Source organism: Palaemon carinicauda, chromosome 22 (genome assembly GCF_036898095.1).
Source record: "Palaemon carinicauda isolate YSFRI2023 chromosome 22, ASM3689809v2, whole genome shotgun sequence".
Lineage (NCBI taxonomy): Eukaryota > Metazoa > Arthropoda > Malacostraca > Decapoda > Palaemonidae > Palaemon > Palaemon carinicauda.
This window is the reverse complement of record NC_090746.1, coordinates 100,571,862-100,590,495: the sequence shown is the minus strand read 5'-3', so window position 1 is coordinate 100,590,495 and position 18,634 is coordinate 100,571,862. Positions and strand designations below refer to the sequence as shown.

Genomic DNA, 18,634 nt, shown 5'->3' with positions numbered 1-18,634 from the left:
TAGATCTGTGCGCCAAGTCATCCCTGATTGGTCGATTTTTTCTTCCATTAACCCGGCCCGACTGGCGTGTTGTAACTAGCGGCATGGTCCCAGGAAATCTGTCATTATGACACACTTTGCAAGTAATGTTCGATTTTAATTATCTTTGTAGCTGCTTTTTTAACATGTAGTAACGAAATTGACATTTTTCAGGACATATAATCAGAATGGCAGATAATGGATGGACATTAGGAATAACAGATTGAGTCCCTAGAAATTGCAAAGAAAGCAGGGGAAGGAAGAGAAGACGATGGATTGATGAGCTGAGAAAATTTGCGGTATACTGTAGACTGACTCAGAAAAACCATAAATTTAAATTATCTTGGTTAATGTCTAGGAGAGGGCAGCATGAAGATATCAGTGATATTCAATGTATTTTTACTAGTATGTGTAGGAATGTATGTAAATAGTGGTATACGAGTGAGATAATTTTGTGAAATTCAATAACAGTCGAAATATCGACTATCAAACTCACGTTACTCCTGTCTTCCAGAATTTTTCTAAGTCTGTTGTTATTGTTGACTCTTGTTTTTAGCTCAAATGAGCACTGTAACTACTATAATCCGCAGACAAATTAGTCCACTATGACGTCTTACACGTTTGGCCCCAAAACTCCCTGTGGCCTTAAGAGGGGTCGGAGCCCCCCTGGTAGGCCTAGGTAGGGGGTACAGGGCCCTAGGTTAGGTGGTTGTATTAGGTTCGGTAGTGCCCCGAAAATCACTTTCCTCCTCTTCCCCCTACCCAAAATCCCCGCTTCCCACTGGGGTCCCCCATAATTGTAGTAGTAGGTTTAAGCTTACATTTTGTGTGTAAGAGTAATTCTTAGTTTCTTTTTTATTAATTTCCTCATGTTTCTATGCAATGTGCAACACCAATCTGGTCGTTTTTCGTCGTTAATACTTGAAAAACGGGTGCGGCCTTCTCTTGGACATTTACCATCATCTTTTTTAGTGTAATGTCACCAGGTCTTGCAATTTCATCATTTGCAGTGTTTAAACTAGTAAGAAAAAATCAGCCATCTTTATTGCCGGTGTGACGGTCTGAACGATCCCCCGGTCTCAGCATTCTCCTTGACATTGTATAATGGTTCTTTTCCACCATTAGCTCGCTTTGCTCGCATGAAAATAAAACATCAAGCTCGTATGTACTTGCAGGCGGTAATGTTGAGCTGCGCACGCTAACATTACAGGAAAATAAAACATCAACCTCGTATGCAGTGGCAAACGGTAATGTTCGCGCATGCGCAGATTATCAAGGAGAATTCTAAGACCGGGGGATCGTTCAGACCATCACACCGGTAGAGGATATGGCTGTGTATTATGTCTACGGTGGACTTGTTAACTGAAGTCTAAAACCCAGATTAGGTTAGGAAGGATCCTCGCAATTCTCTTTGCTTATTTAGTTCGAATGTTGTCTAACCTCATTTAAAATTAACCTGATCACAGTTGATCTTATCATAGGGGTGTTTTGTCGCGAGCTGTTCATTATATTCTACCACTGTTATTTATTTACGTTGTTTATGCATTATGACCACTGCCATAAAACAATATTTGCTCTCGCACCCTTTGTAGTTCATTGGGACAGACTGGAAAACCACATTTTACAAATACACACAAGAACACCTAACCTGAGGTTGTCCGCCTAACCTAACCTAGGAGCCATACTCTTAGTTTGGAGCCTTTGTATATTAGCGGCCAGTTTCTCTAGCGAGCTTAAAATATGGATACCAACTAGCCTAAACTTTCGCCCCCTAACCTAACCTACAAGCCATGTCGGGGTGTATGTACGATAGCAGCCACCTGATGTATTATGTCCAGTTTAGAATACGGCAGTGTAAGGCGGGTATTAGGGGGAGTGAGCCCCCCGTTAGGTAAGTAGGTAAGGACATCTTGTAGGTTAGGTTAGGGGGAAAGTTTAGGTTGGTTGATGTCCATTTTTAATCAACGCGTGAGGAACTGGCCTCTGGTATTCAAAGGCTCTGCCATGTCCTTACCTACTTACCCCTTGTGACCCCCATTACACTGTTGTATTCTTAGTCAGCCATCATCATACATACAGGTGGCCGCTATCATACATACACCCCTCTAGTTTACCATGTCTCAATGAATTACATTCGCCTCTCGGTCTCTTACGGTACAGTACCGTCATAAAATGAGAACTGGATCAGATTTCCACTGTGTGACCCTGTTCAATTCTCAGAGCCTTTGTAGTTCGGTGGGACAGAATGTAAAGCCTCATTTTACGGTATTACTGTTTTTACCGTCGGGGAAACCTTTCCTAGGAAAAACCAACTTTTCCCCATGGAAAAAGCTCGTTTCCTTAGAAAATGACACCCAATTTTTGTCGCAAATAAATATTTAATGTAATATATATATCTAAAATTTTACCGCCGTATCCTTACCTACTGGGGGCTATGCCCCCTGTGACCCCACCTTACACTACCATATTCATAACTTACCTTGTCCGAATGAACTATGTTCACCTCCCCGTTTTCTATGGAGACTAAAGTTGCTGATAAGTTTGAGTTGTAAGAAAATTAAGGAAATATGATATAGAATATCTTAATCCCACCTAACCTGTCTTAAATCACCTTGTCATTTTTATTAGTGGGTTGGGTTTTGCCCACCCACCTCCCTATGACCCCTTTATCCTAAGAATAAAACTTTAAATTAGCTTTACTTAAAAACAGGGTGCTTCTGGGGAAACTTGCATGAAATAAGCTCCGCTAACTATGAAAAATAAAAAATAGATACCTTCTGTGTAGGCATATTTCTATATACTTGCATTCTTATGAATAACACTTGACATCAACAGATATTTTGATTATCGAGACTTTTCGTTAAGAGTATATTTAACATAAGTAAATTTTTATGATACTGCAGTAACCTTAACAAAGAAAATGGGTATTCCTGGTATATTTATAGGTAATTTGAACTATTCAGAAGAAGTAATTTGGCAGAAATTCTTATATCAAGTTATAAATTTTTTTTTAAATTTACAAGATGTTATAATTGAAAAATCATGCTGTACAGTACTTCAAAATGGAAACCAACAGTTATGATCTAACCTACTAAAACTCTTACCTTTACCTACATGGGTGGGTTATGAATCCCTCGTCACTTTGTATCCGTACTTTGCTCTTAAGGAAGACTGTACAGTATCCCTGAGTTGGCCCTCTGACAAGCTATCCTTCTGAAACATGGTTTTATAGAGGCATATTTAGCTTCAGTCTTTATTATCATTTTAAAAGTACAACTTTTAAATTGCCACATGAAAAACATTCATAACACCTATAACACACTAGTTGCACCACTTATTTTCTTCAAAGGGGAAGTGGTGGTATATTTCTCATGATCCCAACAACGACATTCTCACTAACCAAGGTACAAGAACTGTCTTAAAATGCTGGAGGCTTGGAGCCACCATCTCTTTAAAAGTGAGGGTAGGAGGTTGGCATTAAAATAAATCTTGTGACAGGGATAGCTGCTGAGTTCCAGCTGTGCTAGAATCTCATATTTAAAGGACTCAGATTTTTGTAGTTAGGAAAAATGCAAATTACTGTGCAGGCATACTTTTAAAATTGTGATTTTTGTTGTAGCCTTAGACTTTACTATTAATGATATTGATATGTAATATTATGAAGTGTTAACAGTGAAGTACTGTATTGAAATAGATTTAGAAGTTCTTACTGTAGTTAATCAGTTTTTTATTTTCCATTCCAGTTCATGATTCTACAGGCTTACAGTTTGCCGACGGAGCCCCGGATTTTGGAAAGAATTCCACAGGATTTGGTGGCTATGAAGGCAAAGTGAAAGCATTTGCTTTTAGTGAAAATGGACAGAGATGTGCATGGATTGTTGATGGACAGTATGTATTGAGATTTTTTGTAGAGTAATTCAATTTAATACTTTAGATGAAGTTATGGAATTTTTCGTTTTGTTTATGGTATTTATTTACAAGAGCACGCTCTCCAATTACTCCAAAATTGTGCATTCCTGCAGCTTTCCTCTTTTTTTTTCAGTAATTAGGAGGTTCTTTAAATGCTGGGAAAGCAAAAAAATTAGCAAGATATGTTGCGGGTGGAGGAGGTATAAGCGACCTGGAACCGACATCGTCAACAGTCAATCAAAGAGAAGTTTGTGACGTCACCGGACATTTGGTATATATTCAAAATATATACTAAATTAGAAATGGATCAATTACTCAAAAGTGTCGCTATTTGTGAATTGTATATTTTATTTGGTAATACTTGACAATAAATCTTATTTTTTTAAAGAAACCTTTTACGAAAAGACTATTTTTGCAGCGTATGACTGCTTTCATTGGCGGGAAATTGGCAGGCATCCTTAGGCAGTAGTCAGTAGATGGCGTTAGTGTAGCAAAACGTCGTCTGGGAAAACTAGTCATTCTCAAAATACACTTTAATATGATTTATATCAAATATTTAAATATTTACCAAATATAGAATATACATTTCACAAATAATGACACTTTTGAGTAATTACTCCATTTTTAATTTAGTATCTATTTTGAATATATACCAAATGTTCGCTGACATCACGAACTTCTCTTTGGTTGACTATGTTAACGATGTTGATTCCTGGTCGGTTAGTACCTCCTCCACCAACCCCTCCCCCCTCACACAATATAACTTGCTATTTTTTGCTTTCCCAGCACTTAAAGAACCTCCCAATTAGTGTAAAAAAAGAGGAGAGATGCAGGACTGCATTATTTTGGAGTAACTGGAGAGCGTGCTCTTGTAAACAAATACCTTGTTGTAATTTTATGAGGAAATCTTTAGAGCTTGCTTGTAATATCTTAGCATTAAGTTTTATCATAGCGGCTCAGTTTAAATTGGATTATCAAAGGAAATGTAATGATTAAACAGCAGTGTGACATGAACTTTTGAGAAAAAAAAAAGACCAACTCGCATATTATACGATGTGGCGCCCTTATAAGAATGATGTGGTCTACCTGTAATTTTCCCCCAGTTTAGGAGCAGGAGATTATCCTTAGTTGATTTACAATGTCAGCTACTATTATCAGAATTATAAAGTTGATACAAACCCCTCTATGTAGCTCATTTTGTAATACAGTACTGAAAAAAGAATCTGTAATATATATATATATATATATATATATATATATATATATATATATATATATATATATATATATATATGTATATATATATATATATATATATATATATATATATATATATATATATATATATATATATATATATATATATATATATATATATATAATCAGTGAGGCTAAAACTGCAGGCATTCTGGGTAATGTTCTTAATTTGTGCTGTGGGGTTAGGCTGTCAAATAGTCTTTTTGTCAAAATGCTTATCTTTTCTGGTTAAAAAATTGGCCACAGAGGGTCACAAGGAGTTGCCTCCAAGTTTTAGAAGAAAGACTTGTTGGTTAGATTAGAAATGCAGTTAAATTGTTGAAGGTTTTTTGAGAATCTTTCTCAAGAAAGAGTTTTAGCTGTAGCTCAGTGTTCACCAAATTGGTATTGCTAAACATTATCTTGAAGAATCATGGTTCTCTCATCTAGATTACTGGTCATGAAAATTGACTTTATTGTAGTTTTATTCATGGATGAATTTAATTGGTCTTGAGGTATTTAGATTAACCATATTTGTAACTGTTTGATACCGAGGCACTAGACTTAACGGGCGAGTCTAGTGTATAAATTAAACTTTGTTATCAGAATGTGTGGTGGCAATGTGGGCATCAGAGGAGGTTCTTAGGTATAAATGTTTTAAAAATAAATGTGTTATTTCTATACTCCCCTAATGTTCATATACATGTCTGCTCTCCTCTCCAATAACTAATTACCCCAAAAAGATAGAATATTAGTTTCAACTGCGAGACTGAATTGGGTTGCCATTAACTACCAGATGTCATCTTGGAAAAGAAAGTGGGAAATTTTTAGTTTTATTGGGTAATATCAATACTGAGTCAACTTTGAAGGACAAAGCAATACGAACATCTGATGAGTATAGAAATAACAAATTTTACCAATAAAATTCAAGTTTTGCATTGTATAATTAAGATTATATCTTTGATTTTCAGATTGCTAAGACACTAAGATTATTCTAAGGTCTTATACTGCTGGGTTAACTTTCAGATGTAACCATTTAGTTACTATTAAATGAGATATAGAAATGGGGCTGAAGTAGTTGATGAGTATAATGAGTAGTGAGTGTTTTGCTCTTTGGATACCACTTTATGTATTGTCTGTAGTAAATATGTCATCACTTTTGATATCACTTTGTTTAGTATAAAGTGAATATTTCATGAGAAGTGTATGATTTGTATATTATGTAATCACACAAGTAATGTATTTTGGCTTTCTTAACCCTTTTACCCCCAGGCTATTTGGAAATTTCCAACCCTTAACCCCCAGGGGGTTATTTTTTTCCCAGCACATTTTGTAGTATATATTTTTTAAATTGCTCTAATAGCCTTAATTTTTGTCATAGAGAGGTCAGGTTGGTCTCATTCTCTTGGAAAATGCCTGAATTTTCTCAAGAAATTATCAAAAAATATGGAAAAAAAATTTTTATAGCATTTTTTTGCGAGGACGTACCGGTACGTCTATGGGGGTAAAGGGATGGCTTTTGTGAAACGTACCAGTACGTCCTTTGGGGGTAAAAGGGTTAATATTTTGTATCTAGTAAGTCTTCTCTTACTTCAACAGGGTCATTGTTGTCTCTTCACCTACTTGGGAGAGAATAGGATGTTTGAAACATCCCAGGGGTCAGGAACTATGTTTCTCCCCAAGTGGAAGTTACTTGGCAGTATGGGACTCATATGTCAGTAAGTACAAATTTTTAGTTCTTGGGTATTTCATGAAAGAAACGAATGAAGTGTATATCCATGAATCTTTGAAAAGTAAAATGGTATTGGGTCAGAAGTGCCATTACCATGACCTCAGAATTAAGAAAAGAAATACAGTAATATAAGTGAACTTTTTCCTCTTGCTGGCATGCTCTCCTTTCTGAGGGACATCCACAATAACAGCCACTTTGCACATCCTGATCAAAAGGTGTTGGGCGCCGAGGGTCGAGTCAGTATAAGAACAAAGAGCAGGATTCAGATTAGTTTTAAGTCTTGCCTTTTGTTCACTTATACCTTTTCATCTGAGCCTCATGAATGGAAAAGGCCTGACTATTAGAATTACCTGCATGCCTAGTATTATGATCACGATGGAACTGTCCTGGATGATCTGAATGTAAAAGATGGTCAGAATTATAAAAAATCTTATGCAACATGCATAATGAACTAATTGCTAATGAAATGCTACCAGATTGATAAAGATAAGATGTGATATAGAAGGATTTAGTTGTCCAAGATCATCAAAGAATTTTTTATTAGATTAGATGAAGAAGTTCATGACTTCTCTTTTTAGGGGAAGAAGATAAAATCCTGGAAATTTTTCAGTGTCCTATATATACTGCAGAGTTTCAAACTTTGAATTAGGCTTTGGAACTTGTGTGGAAAAGTAGGTGAAAGTAATTTGACATGATATGACTTCCCCCAATTTTGGGGGGTAGCTGACATCAAACAAATGAAAAAAAAAGGGGACCTTTCCTCTCTACGTTCCTCCCATCGTGGAAAGGGACTCAACCGAGTTCTGCTGGTACTGCTACGGTGCCACAGTAGCAGTACCAGCTGTTTGGTTCCGTTTCATGTTGTAATTTATGTTGATGAGGTAGTAAAAAGGGAAGCAAAAGAAGCCATCTTATGTGATATTTATTATTTGAAAAATGTTCTCCACTCAGATTGGAAAAGACCAATCAAGTCATAAATTTTAAGGAAATGTCAAGAGAGGTGGATGTTTCCCCTTCTTGCCAATAATGTAAAAGGTGAAACCCTCACGGTTAATATTAGCCCTTGGTTTACAATTCTTGACTGATAGTGAAAAGTTGAGGATTTTTTAAATAAGCTAAGGATCAGGCATATCTTTCCCATTTGGTATATTAAAGAGGATAGTATTGTGTAAGTTACAGCATGTCGTAGGAACCGGAGGATCTACTGTATTTTAATTAAATATGATCTGAAGATGAATCCATTTTGTCATTTTTCATGGTGGCACACAATAGTTTCCCAGATCATAGCACTAGGCCATATGCCTCAAATTCAAAGCATTCATTTATTCATTCAATGAAACCACGAGTGTTAGACACTTCTCGGATGGTTTGAAGGTCGCTCATGTATGGCAGAGGCAAGGGACAGTGACATTGCCCTAGCAATCAGGACAATGCCCTAGAGACTGACCATATACTATATGATCAGCGCCCAAGCCTCCTCTCCACCCAAGCTAGGACCAGGGATGATGACTCGGCAGATAGACCTATAGGCTCCCCTAAACCCCCCAACCTTAGCTCACAAGGATGGTAAGGTTGCATACAGTAATGGCACTAACGAGTCTGAGCAGGACTCGAACCCCCGTCTGGCAAACACCAGACAGAGACATTACCAATCAGGCCACAAGACAAGATTATGGGAAAGCACAAGCTGGAAGAGTTACAAAGCTTGCAAGTATAGGGGAAAGTAACTCACATCAAACTGTATAATCCTTTGGTCATTTCCACAAAGTGAATGTAGAAAAGTTTAATCTGGTGGATGCTACTTGTTTGGAAGAATTTTATTGCTCTTGAGCTCAACTAATAATGTTTAAATTAAAAGACATGATACTATCATGAACTCAGGAGGAAGTTAAGGATAGGGACATAATTCCATTAAATTGTCATTATGTTTTATACAGTTAGGAAGCAAAAAGGATGTACTTCAGAAATTAGAGCAATAATCTGAACAGGTACTGTTAAAGTCAAAAGAGATTTGATAACTAAAATAGGAAAGAGAGCATGTGGCATATAAACAAAGGCTTGCATTAGAAAGTGGGAAACAACTTTTGCGATGACAGTGTCATGTGTGATATGAGATTCCTTATTTTATTTTTATACTATTACTAGCTAAGCTACAACCCTAGTTGGAAAAGCAAGATGCTATAAGCCCAAGGGCTCTAACAGGGACAAATAGCCCAGTGAGGAAAGGAAATTAGGAAATAAATAAATGATATTAGAAGTACAGTAATGAAAATTAAAATAAAATATTTTAAAAACTTTAACAACATGAAAGCAGATATTTAATTTATAAACCATAAAAGGACTTATGCAAGCCCGTTCAACATAAAAACATTTGCTGCGAGTTTGAACTTTTGAAGATCTACTGATTCAACTACCCGATTAGGAAGATTTTAATCATTCACATTAACATTATATCAATACATTGAATTTTTGTGTTATTATTTATTTTCATGGTTTGCTGTTTGATGTACAAAATTTATATTTCAGAGACTCAAGACCAGAGTCAAGTGCAACCAAACTTGAATGTGTATGATGTAACAGGAAAGAAATTGTTGAAAGCCTTCTTCCAGCAGAGTCAGACTAATTGGTAAGGCTTTGAGTTTTATCTTTTTAGTGAAAGACTGATAGTGAACATTGAATAACTTTGTTTTATTGCAATTCATGGCTTTAATTTTTTTTTTTGCCAACTACCTCTTTAATGGAGTCAATTGGGTATATTTGTTAAGTGTGGTATCTGGTTGATTTGATAATATTTTTATCTGTATGTAATGGCATACAGTAGTTTTTTTTTTTTTTTGAAGAATTTTCTTTTTTATGTTCTAATCCAAAACATAATTTGATGTTAGTTCGGTAATGGCTAAGATTTTTTATTTAATCTTTATAAATTTTCAATATTAATCTTACCCGATGATCATGTAGCTGTCAACTCTGTTGCCCGACAGAAAAATCTAAGGTCGGGATACGCCAGCGATTGCTATACAGGTGGGGGTGTACACAACAGCGCCATCTATCGAGTAGGTACTCAGGTACTTCTTGTCAACAAGAACTCAATTTTTCCTCTGTCGTGCCACCGGCAAGACCTACTTGGATACGCTGTTGTTTCTGGAGTTGTTTTTCACGATTTTGGTGATGTATTCGCTCTAGATTTTAGCTTTCGCTATTCAGGAACTATTATCATTAGCTTATCAAGCTTTTTGATTAGATTTGGATTAATTGTTAATGAACTTTGCTAGATTTTGGATTTCCCCCTTGGCTAATTCAAGAATTCAAGATGTCTGACCATTCTCAAGTCCCTAAGTACAGGCAGTGTAGCGTTAGGGCTTGTTCTAGGCGTCTTCCGAAGGCCTCCATAGATCCTCACACCGTTTGTTCCAATTGTAGGGGTAAATCCTGTCAATTGGAAGATCGATGTGAGGAATGCTCTGGGCTTTCGGAATTCGATTTTAACGAATTCCTAAAGAATGCACGTACGCTAGAGAAGGATAGGATCAGGAGGAGTTCTTCTCGCTCGTTTGATTTTTCCTCTCCCCATGCCCCTCAACCTACTCCTTCCCCTGTAGTGGTGACTCCCGACCCTGCTACTAGTGCTCAACCCTCCATGGCGGACATGATGCGTGCCATTCAGGCTCTTGGTGACAGAGTGGAGTCATTAGCTAATGACCGGAATCAACTTTTGGCCGATGTCAAAGAGTTGAAAGCGCAAAGTGCAGTGGGAAGTGTAGTGAGTGCAAGTGAAGTGAAAAGTGTCAGTGTCAGTGTTGCGCATGAGGGTACATCTGTTCGTGCCAGTCGTCCTCCCAGTCCGGGACCTCTTGCAAGCTCCCAAGCCCAGGGGAGAAGCAATGTCGAAGGACCAAAGGGTTCGACAGGCCTTGATCAGCGTACGGATGTACCCTCAGTGGTTGCGGACGTATCTGTCAGAGATCGTCCCATCCACAAACAGACGAATGAGCCCTATCATTCCTCGTCTGTGGAAGAAGTTTCTAGGAAGAAACGTTGGACCAAGGTCTCACGACCTCTCAAGCGTAAGGTCCCTTCCGAGCGAGTCCAACGGCCCAGGTGTAGCCACTGGGTCAGTTCGGACTCGCCGCAGTCTTCCGAAGACTGCACACCTCCCAAGAGAGGTAGAGTGGTTCCGCAGCAGGTAACTACTCCGTCTGTTGCCGCACCAACCACGGTAGACCCTAAGTGGTCCATGCTGCAGACTATGCAGTCTCAGCTTGCTTCCTTCATGCAGGAGTATCGTGCTGAGAAGGTTGACACTGCACCTGTTAACCTACAACCTGCCACGGTTGTGCGCTCAGCAGATACTGCGGCTGCCTGCTCCCACACTCCACCTGTGAGAGCTCCACCACCGATGCGCAGTCGACCCTGCCAGACGCATGTTCATGCTGCACCCTCCGTTGACATGCGTGAGCTACCGCATCAGCAGTGGGAAGGTGCTGTCAAGCTGCCGTGTTTTGACGCAATGCGGCATGCTCCGCAACCCATGCGGCATGCTCCGCAACCCACGGCAGTCCCTCCCACGCACCAGCACTCCGCTTTTGTTGTTGCCAGCTCGCAGACTGACCAGCAGCGGCATGATGTAGGATCCGCAGCAGCTACGCATGCACCCGTGCTGCCGGATTTAGCCGTTCAGCTTTCTGCTCCACCTTTGCCACTTCCTCCTCAGCTTTCGGATGATGGAGTATCTGATGACGACGAAGCTGCGCATTTGGACGATCCGCACTCCGACTTAGAAGAACCCAAGTCTACGCCTCCCTCCTTAGACTTTAGGAAAGTCCTTGCCCTGTTCAGGGAGTTGTATCCGGAACAGTTTGTGTCTGCAACCCCGCGCTCTCCTCCCTCCGAGTTTGCTTTAGGCATGCAGTCAGCAGCTCCTGCCTTCACCAAACTCGTACTCGCACGCTCATCCAAGAGAGCTTTGAGGGTAATGGGAGAGTGGTTGCAGTCCAAGAAGCAGCTGGGAAAGACTGCTTTCATCTTTCCGCCTACCAAGCTTGCTTCCAAATCTAGCGTCTGGTATGCCACGGGAGAGGAACCCGGCTTGGGAGTTCCTGCCTCTGCCCAGGGCGACTTCTCAAGTCTGGTTGACTCTCCCCGCAGGCTGGCTATGAGACGATCTAAGATTTGCTGGTCCTTTTCTGACATGGATCTTCTGTTGAAGGGAGTTTTTCGTGCTTTTGAGATCTTCAACTTCCTCGATTGGTGTTTGGGAGCTTTAAGCAGAAAGACTTCCCCTTCGGATAAGGACTCTGCCATGCTTATCATGTCTAGCATGGACAAAGCCATTCGGGATGGGTCTGGTGAGCTTGCGGCTTCGTACGTGTCTGGAGTGCTTAAGAAGAGAGATCACCTTTGCTCCTTCTTGTCTGTGGGGATCACACCATGCCAGAAGTCGGAGTTGATGTTTGCTCCGCTTTCCAAGTGTCTCTTTCCGGAAGAGCTGATCAAGGGGATGGCTGCCTCGTTGATCCAGAAGGATACCCATGACCTGGTGGCGTCCTCCGCACGTAAGGCCAAAGCTTTACCTTCCGTGCCTAGACCTAGGATGGACACACCAGCGTCTAGGTTCATCCCGCCCTTTCGTGGCAGAACCTCCAGCAGAGGAGGTACCCGTGCCGACAGTCATCGTGGCAAATCGAAGAAGGGTTCCAAGTCCTCAAAAGGCAGAATCTGACTGCCTACCTCTCCAGACAGCAGTGGGAGCCAGGCTCAAGAACTTCTGGCAGGCTTGGGAGAACAGAGGTGCAGACGCTCAGTCTGTGAAGTTGCTAAGGGAGGGGTACAGGATTCCGTTCTGCCGCAGTCCCCCTCTAGCAACTTCTCCCATCAACCTCTCTCCCAACTACAAGGAGAAGGACAAGAGGCTAGCGTTGCAACAAGAGGTGTCTCTCTTGCTACAAAAGGGAGCGGTAGTCATAGTCCGGGACCATCAATCCCCGGGCTTCTACAACCGTCTCTTCCTGGTAGCGAAGAAGACAGGAGGTTGGAGACCGGTGCTGGACGTCAGTGCTCTCAATGCTTTTGTCACCAAGCAGACGTTCACAATGGAGACGACGAAGTCGGTCCTAGCATCGGTCAGGAAGGAAGACTGGATGGTCTCGTTGGACCTAAAAGACGCGTACTTTCATGTCCCCGTCCATCCAGACTCCCAACCTTTCCTAAGGTTCGTCTTTGGAAAGGTCGTGTACCAGTTCCAAGCCCTGTGCTTTGGCCTAAGCACGGCACCTCTTGTGTTTACCAAACTGATGAGGAATATTGCCAAATTCCTTCACTTGGCAGACATCAAAGCCTCCCTCTATTTGGACGACTGGCTTTTAAGAGCTCCGTCAAGTCGTCGCTGTCTGGAGAATCTCAGATGAACTATGGATCTGACCAAGGAATTGGGTCTCCTGGTCAATATAGAGAAGTCCCAACTCGTCCCATCCCAAACCATTGTCTATCTAGGTATGGAGATTCAGAGTCGAGCTTTTCGGGCTTTTCCGTCGGCCCCCAGGATCAGTCAAGCCCAAGAACGCATCCAGAGCATGCTGAGAAGGAACCGATGTTCAGTCAGGCAGTGGATGAGTCTAACAGGGACACTTTCATCGCTGGCCCAGTTCATCGAGTTAGGGAGACTCCACCTCCGCCCCCTTCAGTATCATCTAGCTGCTCACTGGAGAAAGGACATGACGCTAGAAGCGGTCTCAGTTCCTATATCCGAAGAGATGAGGTCTGCCCTGACGTGGTGGAAGAACAGCATTCTTCTCAAGGAAGGTCTACCATTGGCTGTTCAGACCCCCGACCACCTTCTCTTCTCGGACGCATCGGACACGGGCTGGGGTGCGACACTGGACGGACAGGAATACTCGGGCACGTGGAATCAGGAGCAAAGAACACTTCACATCAACTGCAAGGAGCTATTGGCAGTTCATCTGGCCTTGATAAACTTCAAGTCCCTCCATCTAGGCAAGGTGGTGGAGGTGAACTCCGACAACACCACAGCCTTGGCGTACATCTCCAAGCAAGGAGGGACTCATTCGAGGAAGTTGTTCGAGATCGCAAGGGACCTCCTCACTTGGTCAAGAGATCGAAAGATTTCGCTGGTAACGAGGTTCATTCAGGGCGACATGAATGTCATGGCAGATCGCCTCAGCCGGAAGGGTCAGGTCATCCCCACAGAGTGGACCCTTCACAAGAATGTTTGCAGCAGACTATGGGCCCTGTGGGGTCAGCCCACCATAGATCTATTCGCTACCTCGATGACCAAGAGGCTCCCGATGTATTGTTCACCGATTCCGGACCCAGCAGCAGTTCACGTAGATGCCTTTCTTCTGGATTGGTCCCATCTAGACCTGTATGCGTTCCCTCCGTTCAAGATTGTCAACAATGTACTGCAGAAGTTCGCCTCTCGCGAAGGGACACGGTTGACGTTGGTTGCTCCCCTCTGGCCCGCGAGAGAATGGTTCACCGAGGTACTGCAATGGCTAGTGGACGTTCCCAGGACTCTTCCTCTAAGAGTGGACCTTCTGCGTCAGCCGCACGTAAAGAAGGTACACCCAAGCCTCCACGCTCTTCGTCTGACTGCCTTCAGACTATCGAAAGACTCTCAAGAGCTAGAGGCTTTTCGAAGGAGGCAGCCAGAGCGATTGCCAGAGCAAGGAGGACATCCACTCTCAAGGTCTACCAGTCAAAATGGGAAGTCTTCCGAAGCTGGTGCAAGGCGAATGCAGTTTCCTCAACCAGTACCTCTGTAACGCAGATAGCTGACTTCCTTTTACATCTAAGGAATGTAAGATCCCTTTCAGCTCCTACGATCAAAGGTTACAGAAGCATGTTGGCAGCGGTCTTCCGCCACAGAGGCTTAGATCTTTCCACCAACAAAGATCTACAGGACCTCCTTAAGTCTTTTGAGACCTCAAAGGAGCGTCGGTTAGCCACACCAGGCTGGAACCTAGACGTGGTTTTAAGGTTCCTGATGTCAGCAAGGTTCGAACCGCTTCAATCAGCCTCTTTTAAGGATCTCACATTGAAGACTCTTTTCCTCGTTTGCTTAGCAACAGCTAAAAGAGTCAGTGAGATTCACGCCTTCAGCAGGAACATAGGTTTTACATCTGAAACGGCTACATGTTCCTTGCAGCTTGGTTTTTTAGCTAAAAACGAGCTTCCTTCTCGTCCTTGGCCCAAGTCGTTCGAGATCCCAAGCCTGTCCAACTTGGTTGGTAACGAACAAGAGAGAGTACTTTGCCCAGTAAGAGCTCTTAAGTACTATTTAAGACGTACAAAGCCATTACGAGGACAATCAGAAGCTTTATGGTGTTCTATCAAGAAACCTGCTTTACCGATGTCTAAGAACGCAGTTTCTTATTACATCAGGCTTTTGATTAGAGAGGCCCATTCTCATCTGAAGGAAGAAGACCATGCTTTGCTGAAGGTAAGGACACATGAAGTTAGAGCTGTCGCTACTTCAGTGGCCTTCAAACAGAACCGTTCTCTGCAGAGTGTTATGGATGCAACCTATTGGAGAAGCAAGTCAGTGTTCGCATCATTTTACCTCAAAGATGTCCAGTCTCTTTACGAGAACTGCTACACCCTGGGACCATTCGTAGCAGCGAGTGCAGTAGTAGGTGAGGGCTCAACCACTACATTCCCATAATCCCATAACCTTTTTTAATCTTTCTCTTGAAATGCTTTTTATTGTTGTTTTTTGGGTTGTACGGAAGGCTAAGAAGCCTTCCGCATCCTGGTTGATTTGGCGGGTGGTCAAATTCTTTCTTGAGAAGCGCCTAGATTAGAGGTTGTGATGAGGTCCTTTAGTATGGGTTGCAGCCCTTCATACTTCAGCACCTAGGAGTCGCTCAGCATCCTAAGAGGATCGCTAGGCTCAGTAAGGAAGACGTACTTAAAAAGGCAGAGTAATGGTTCAAGTCGACTTCCTTACCAGGTACTTATTTATTTTATGTTTGTTATTTTGAATAACTGCTAAAATGAAATACGGGATACTTAGCTTCTAATGTTAACATGTATGCTGGTCTCCACCCACCCCCCTGGGTGTGAATCAGCTACATGATCATCGGGTAAGATTAATATTGAAAAATGTTATTTTCCTTAGTAAAATAAATTTTTGAATATACTTACCCGATGATCATGAATTTAAGGACCCTCCCTTCCTCCCCATAGAGAACCAGTGGACCGAGGAGAAAATTGAGTTCTTGTTGACAAGAAGTACCTGAGTACCTACTCGACAGATGGCGCTGTTGTGTACACCACCACCTGTATAGCGATCGCTGGCGTATCCCGACCTTAGATTTTTCTGTCGGGCAACAGAGTTGACAGCTACATGATCATCGGGTAAGTATATTCAAAAATTTATTTTACTAAGGAAAATAACATATTATAACAATTTTCCATCACTACATAGTATTTAAGAGTAGCCAGCCTTTGTTTTTAAAGATCTCAAAAACATAAGGGTTACCATCTTGACTTCGGTTTGGGTTATGTGCATGTTTACAACTTGTAATAAAATTAAATATAGTTTATCATTTTCATCTCCAGTTGAGCAAATAGAATGTCTTAGCTCTTTTGATGGAAAAAAAATAAATTAATGATAAACAAATCCAATGGCATTGATGGCTATTAAGGGATAATAACTATATGGGACTGTCCTTTGGTGTTTCAAAGGAATTGAAAAAAATAAAATAATCAACCACTTATTTTTTAGTTCCTGTGACTTATGGCTGGCTTACAAACATTCAACTTCAAACATAAATCCAACTAAAAATAACAAAGATATGATAAATAAATACTGTAATAGAACAATATTATATCATTTGATACAGTAAGCAAGATGACAAATTTTGTAATAATGTTTATTTATTTGTTTATTCATTTGTTTATTTAGAAGAATTATAGTAGATATTATCTTATCAAGAACGTAAAGTGATTATTTAATAATATTGTAAAATATACAAAGTATGTGTGTGTATGACTTTAAAAACAAAACTATTTACGAAATAGTATCAACTTGGAAAGGGCAAACTGTAGTCAGAACGGAACCCATAAATATTCATGGTCGGTGTGACAGGCAATTTATTTCCTCGAACTTTTCATCTATGAAGGAGAAAAACGTAATGACCCGATATCTATTTCATATGAAACCCGACTATTTGTTGTCTTTTGTAGCTGGAAATCATAGGTATAGGATTCTGGTTGCGCCTACCCTAGGACAAAATTTTTAAAAATTCGACTAACAAACAGCTTCTCGGAACTTATCAAATTGAGGACCTGTAATAGCCATTGTAAAGTTTAATACTTTTTTTATCTTACTGTATTCTACTGTTACAGTATACATTTGACTTGTATACATTTTTATGCAGTATGAATGCATTCATATCTTCAAGAATTTAATTAAACCTGGTCATTTTACAGGCAGCCCCAGTGGACAAACGATGAAAAGATCTTTGCTCGTAATGTCACCAATGAAGTTCATTTTTACAAATCTGATGATCTGAATACCATTGCTGAAAAAAAAATTCTCAGCAAGGTTCGCTCCTTCAGTTTGTCGCCATCTAAAAATACTCATCATGTTACCTTCTTTGTCCCAAGTAAGTATTTAATTTGTAAGCCATGATGATTTTTTATTAGACTATTTTGGTATTGAATTTAATTTATGTAGCCTTTATATACTTGTAAAGTGGTTTAGGTCTTGTAATATTTATCCTTTAGAATATAAGATGTTGAAAGCCAGAAATATTTTAGCGTAGGCAAAAAAAAGGAGCTATACATAGAGAAGAATCCAGCATTAAACTGTCTGGTTAATCTGTAAAGGATTGTAACTGCAGTGATAGTATCTGAATAGGTGGCCAATGTCTTAACCAACCCACTAGCTTTATCCGGAATCTTAACTTTCCTGATAACAGGTATTCATGGTAATTTGCCGGAGTGTCAAGTTAGTTAATTGTGCTCAGTGAGTTGCACAAACGATCATTTTAGTTATGAATATCTTCAATCTAATTTTTTGTTTTTGTTGTCGTCCCTTTCTTCAGGTATTAAGGGCGCTCCTGCTTATGTGCATCTTTATCGTTACCCTGACTTCAAGGAAGCTAGTCAAGCCTTAGCAAATAAAAGCTTCTTCAAGGTAGGATTTGAGTCGTAATCTGAAATTACGGGAAGAATTATTTCAGTTAGACTGGATGCTCATCATAATAAAGAGAAGGAAATGTGAAAGATATTTTGATTTTTTTTTAAATTCAGCACAATATATGTTGTTAATTTTGAGTAATATTTGTCTAGATTTTTTTTCAATATGCTATCCTCCATCAGAGTGTTTCTGAAAAATGAATCTTTAAGTAGAACTTTTGAGATTCATACTCTTATATGAGGCTTATCAGCATTGTTTTATGGATTTTAATTAATCTCATTGTTTTATAGATTTTGAATCATCTTCATTAGAAGATTCACTGAACTTTTGTCAACTCAGCACTTTCTCCAGCTCTCATTTTCTCAAGTAATTATAAAAATCATTAACCTATTGTCTTCCATTCTGTCTGTTTGACCATACAATCTCTGAATGCTGGAGAGAGTTACCGCTAGAATTATTCCATGTATGTTATCTTTCTGTTGTATATAATGTTAATAGAATGAGTAAGGTTTCTTTGGAAACTATCATGTTCAAGATTATTATTATTAGGTGTTTTACCTAGGCTACCAATATAGAAT

The 18,634-nt window shown here is 40.3% G+C and overlaps 1 protein-coding gene across 1 annotated transcript in view; it reads left to right on the top strand.

Annotated features, from left to right (window-relative positions):
• eIF2A (eukaryotic translation initiation factor 2A) overlaps positions 1–18,634 on the top strand; it is a 36,307-nt gene that overhangs the window by 16 nt on the left and 17,657 nt on the right. The window contains exons 1-6 of the mRNA XM_068346577.1: positions 1–122; positions 3,762–3,906; positions 6,763–6,881; positions 9,422–9,521; positions 17,345–17,520; positions 17,962–18,053. The exon at positions 1–122 is cut by the window's left edge and continues 16 nt beyond it. Coding sequence (XP_068202678.1) covers positions 107–122; positions 3,762–3,906; positions 6,763–6,881; positions 9,422–9,521; positions 17,345–17,520; positions 17,962–18,053 — 648 coding nt within the window. The 5' untranslated portion in view covers positions 1–106. The remainder of the gene's footprint in view (positions 123–3,761; positions 3,907–6,762; positions 6,882–9,421; positions 9,522–17,344; positions 17,521–17,961; positions 18,054–18,634) is intronic.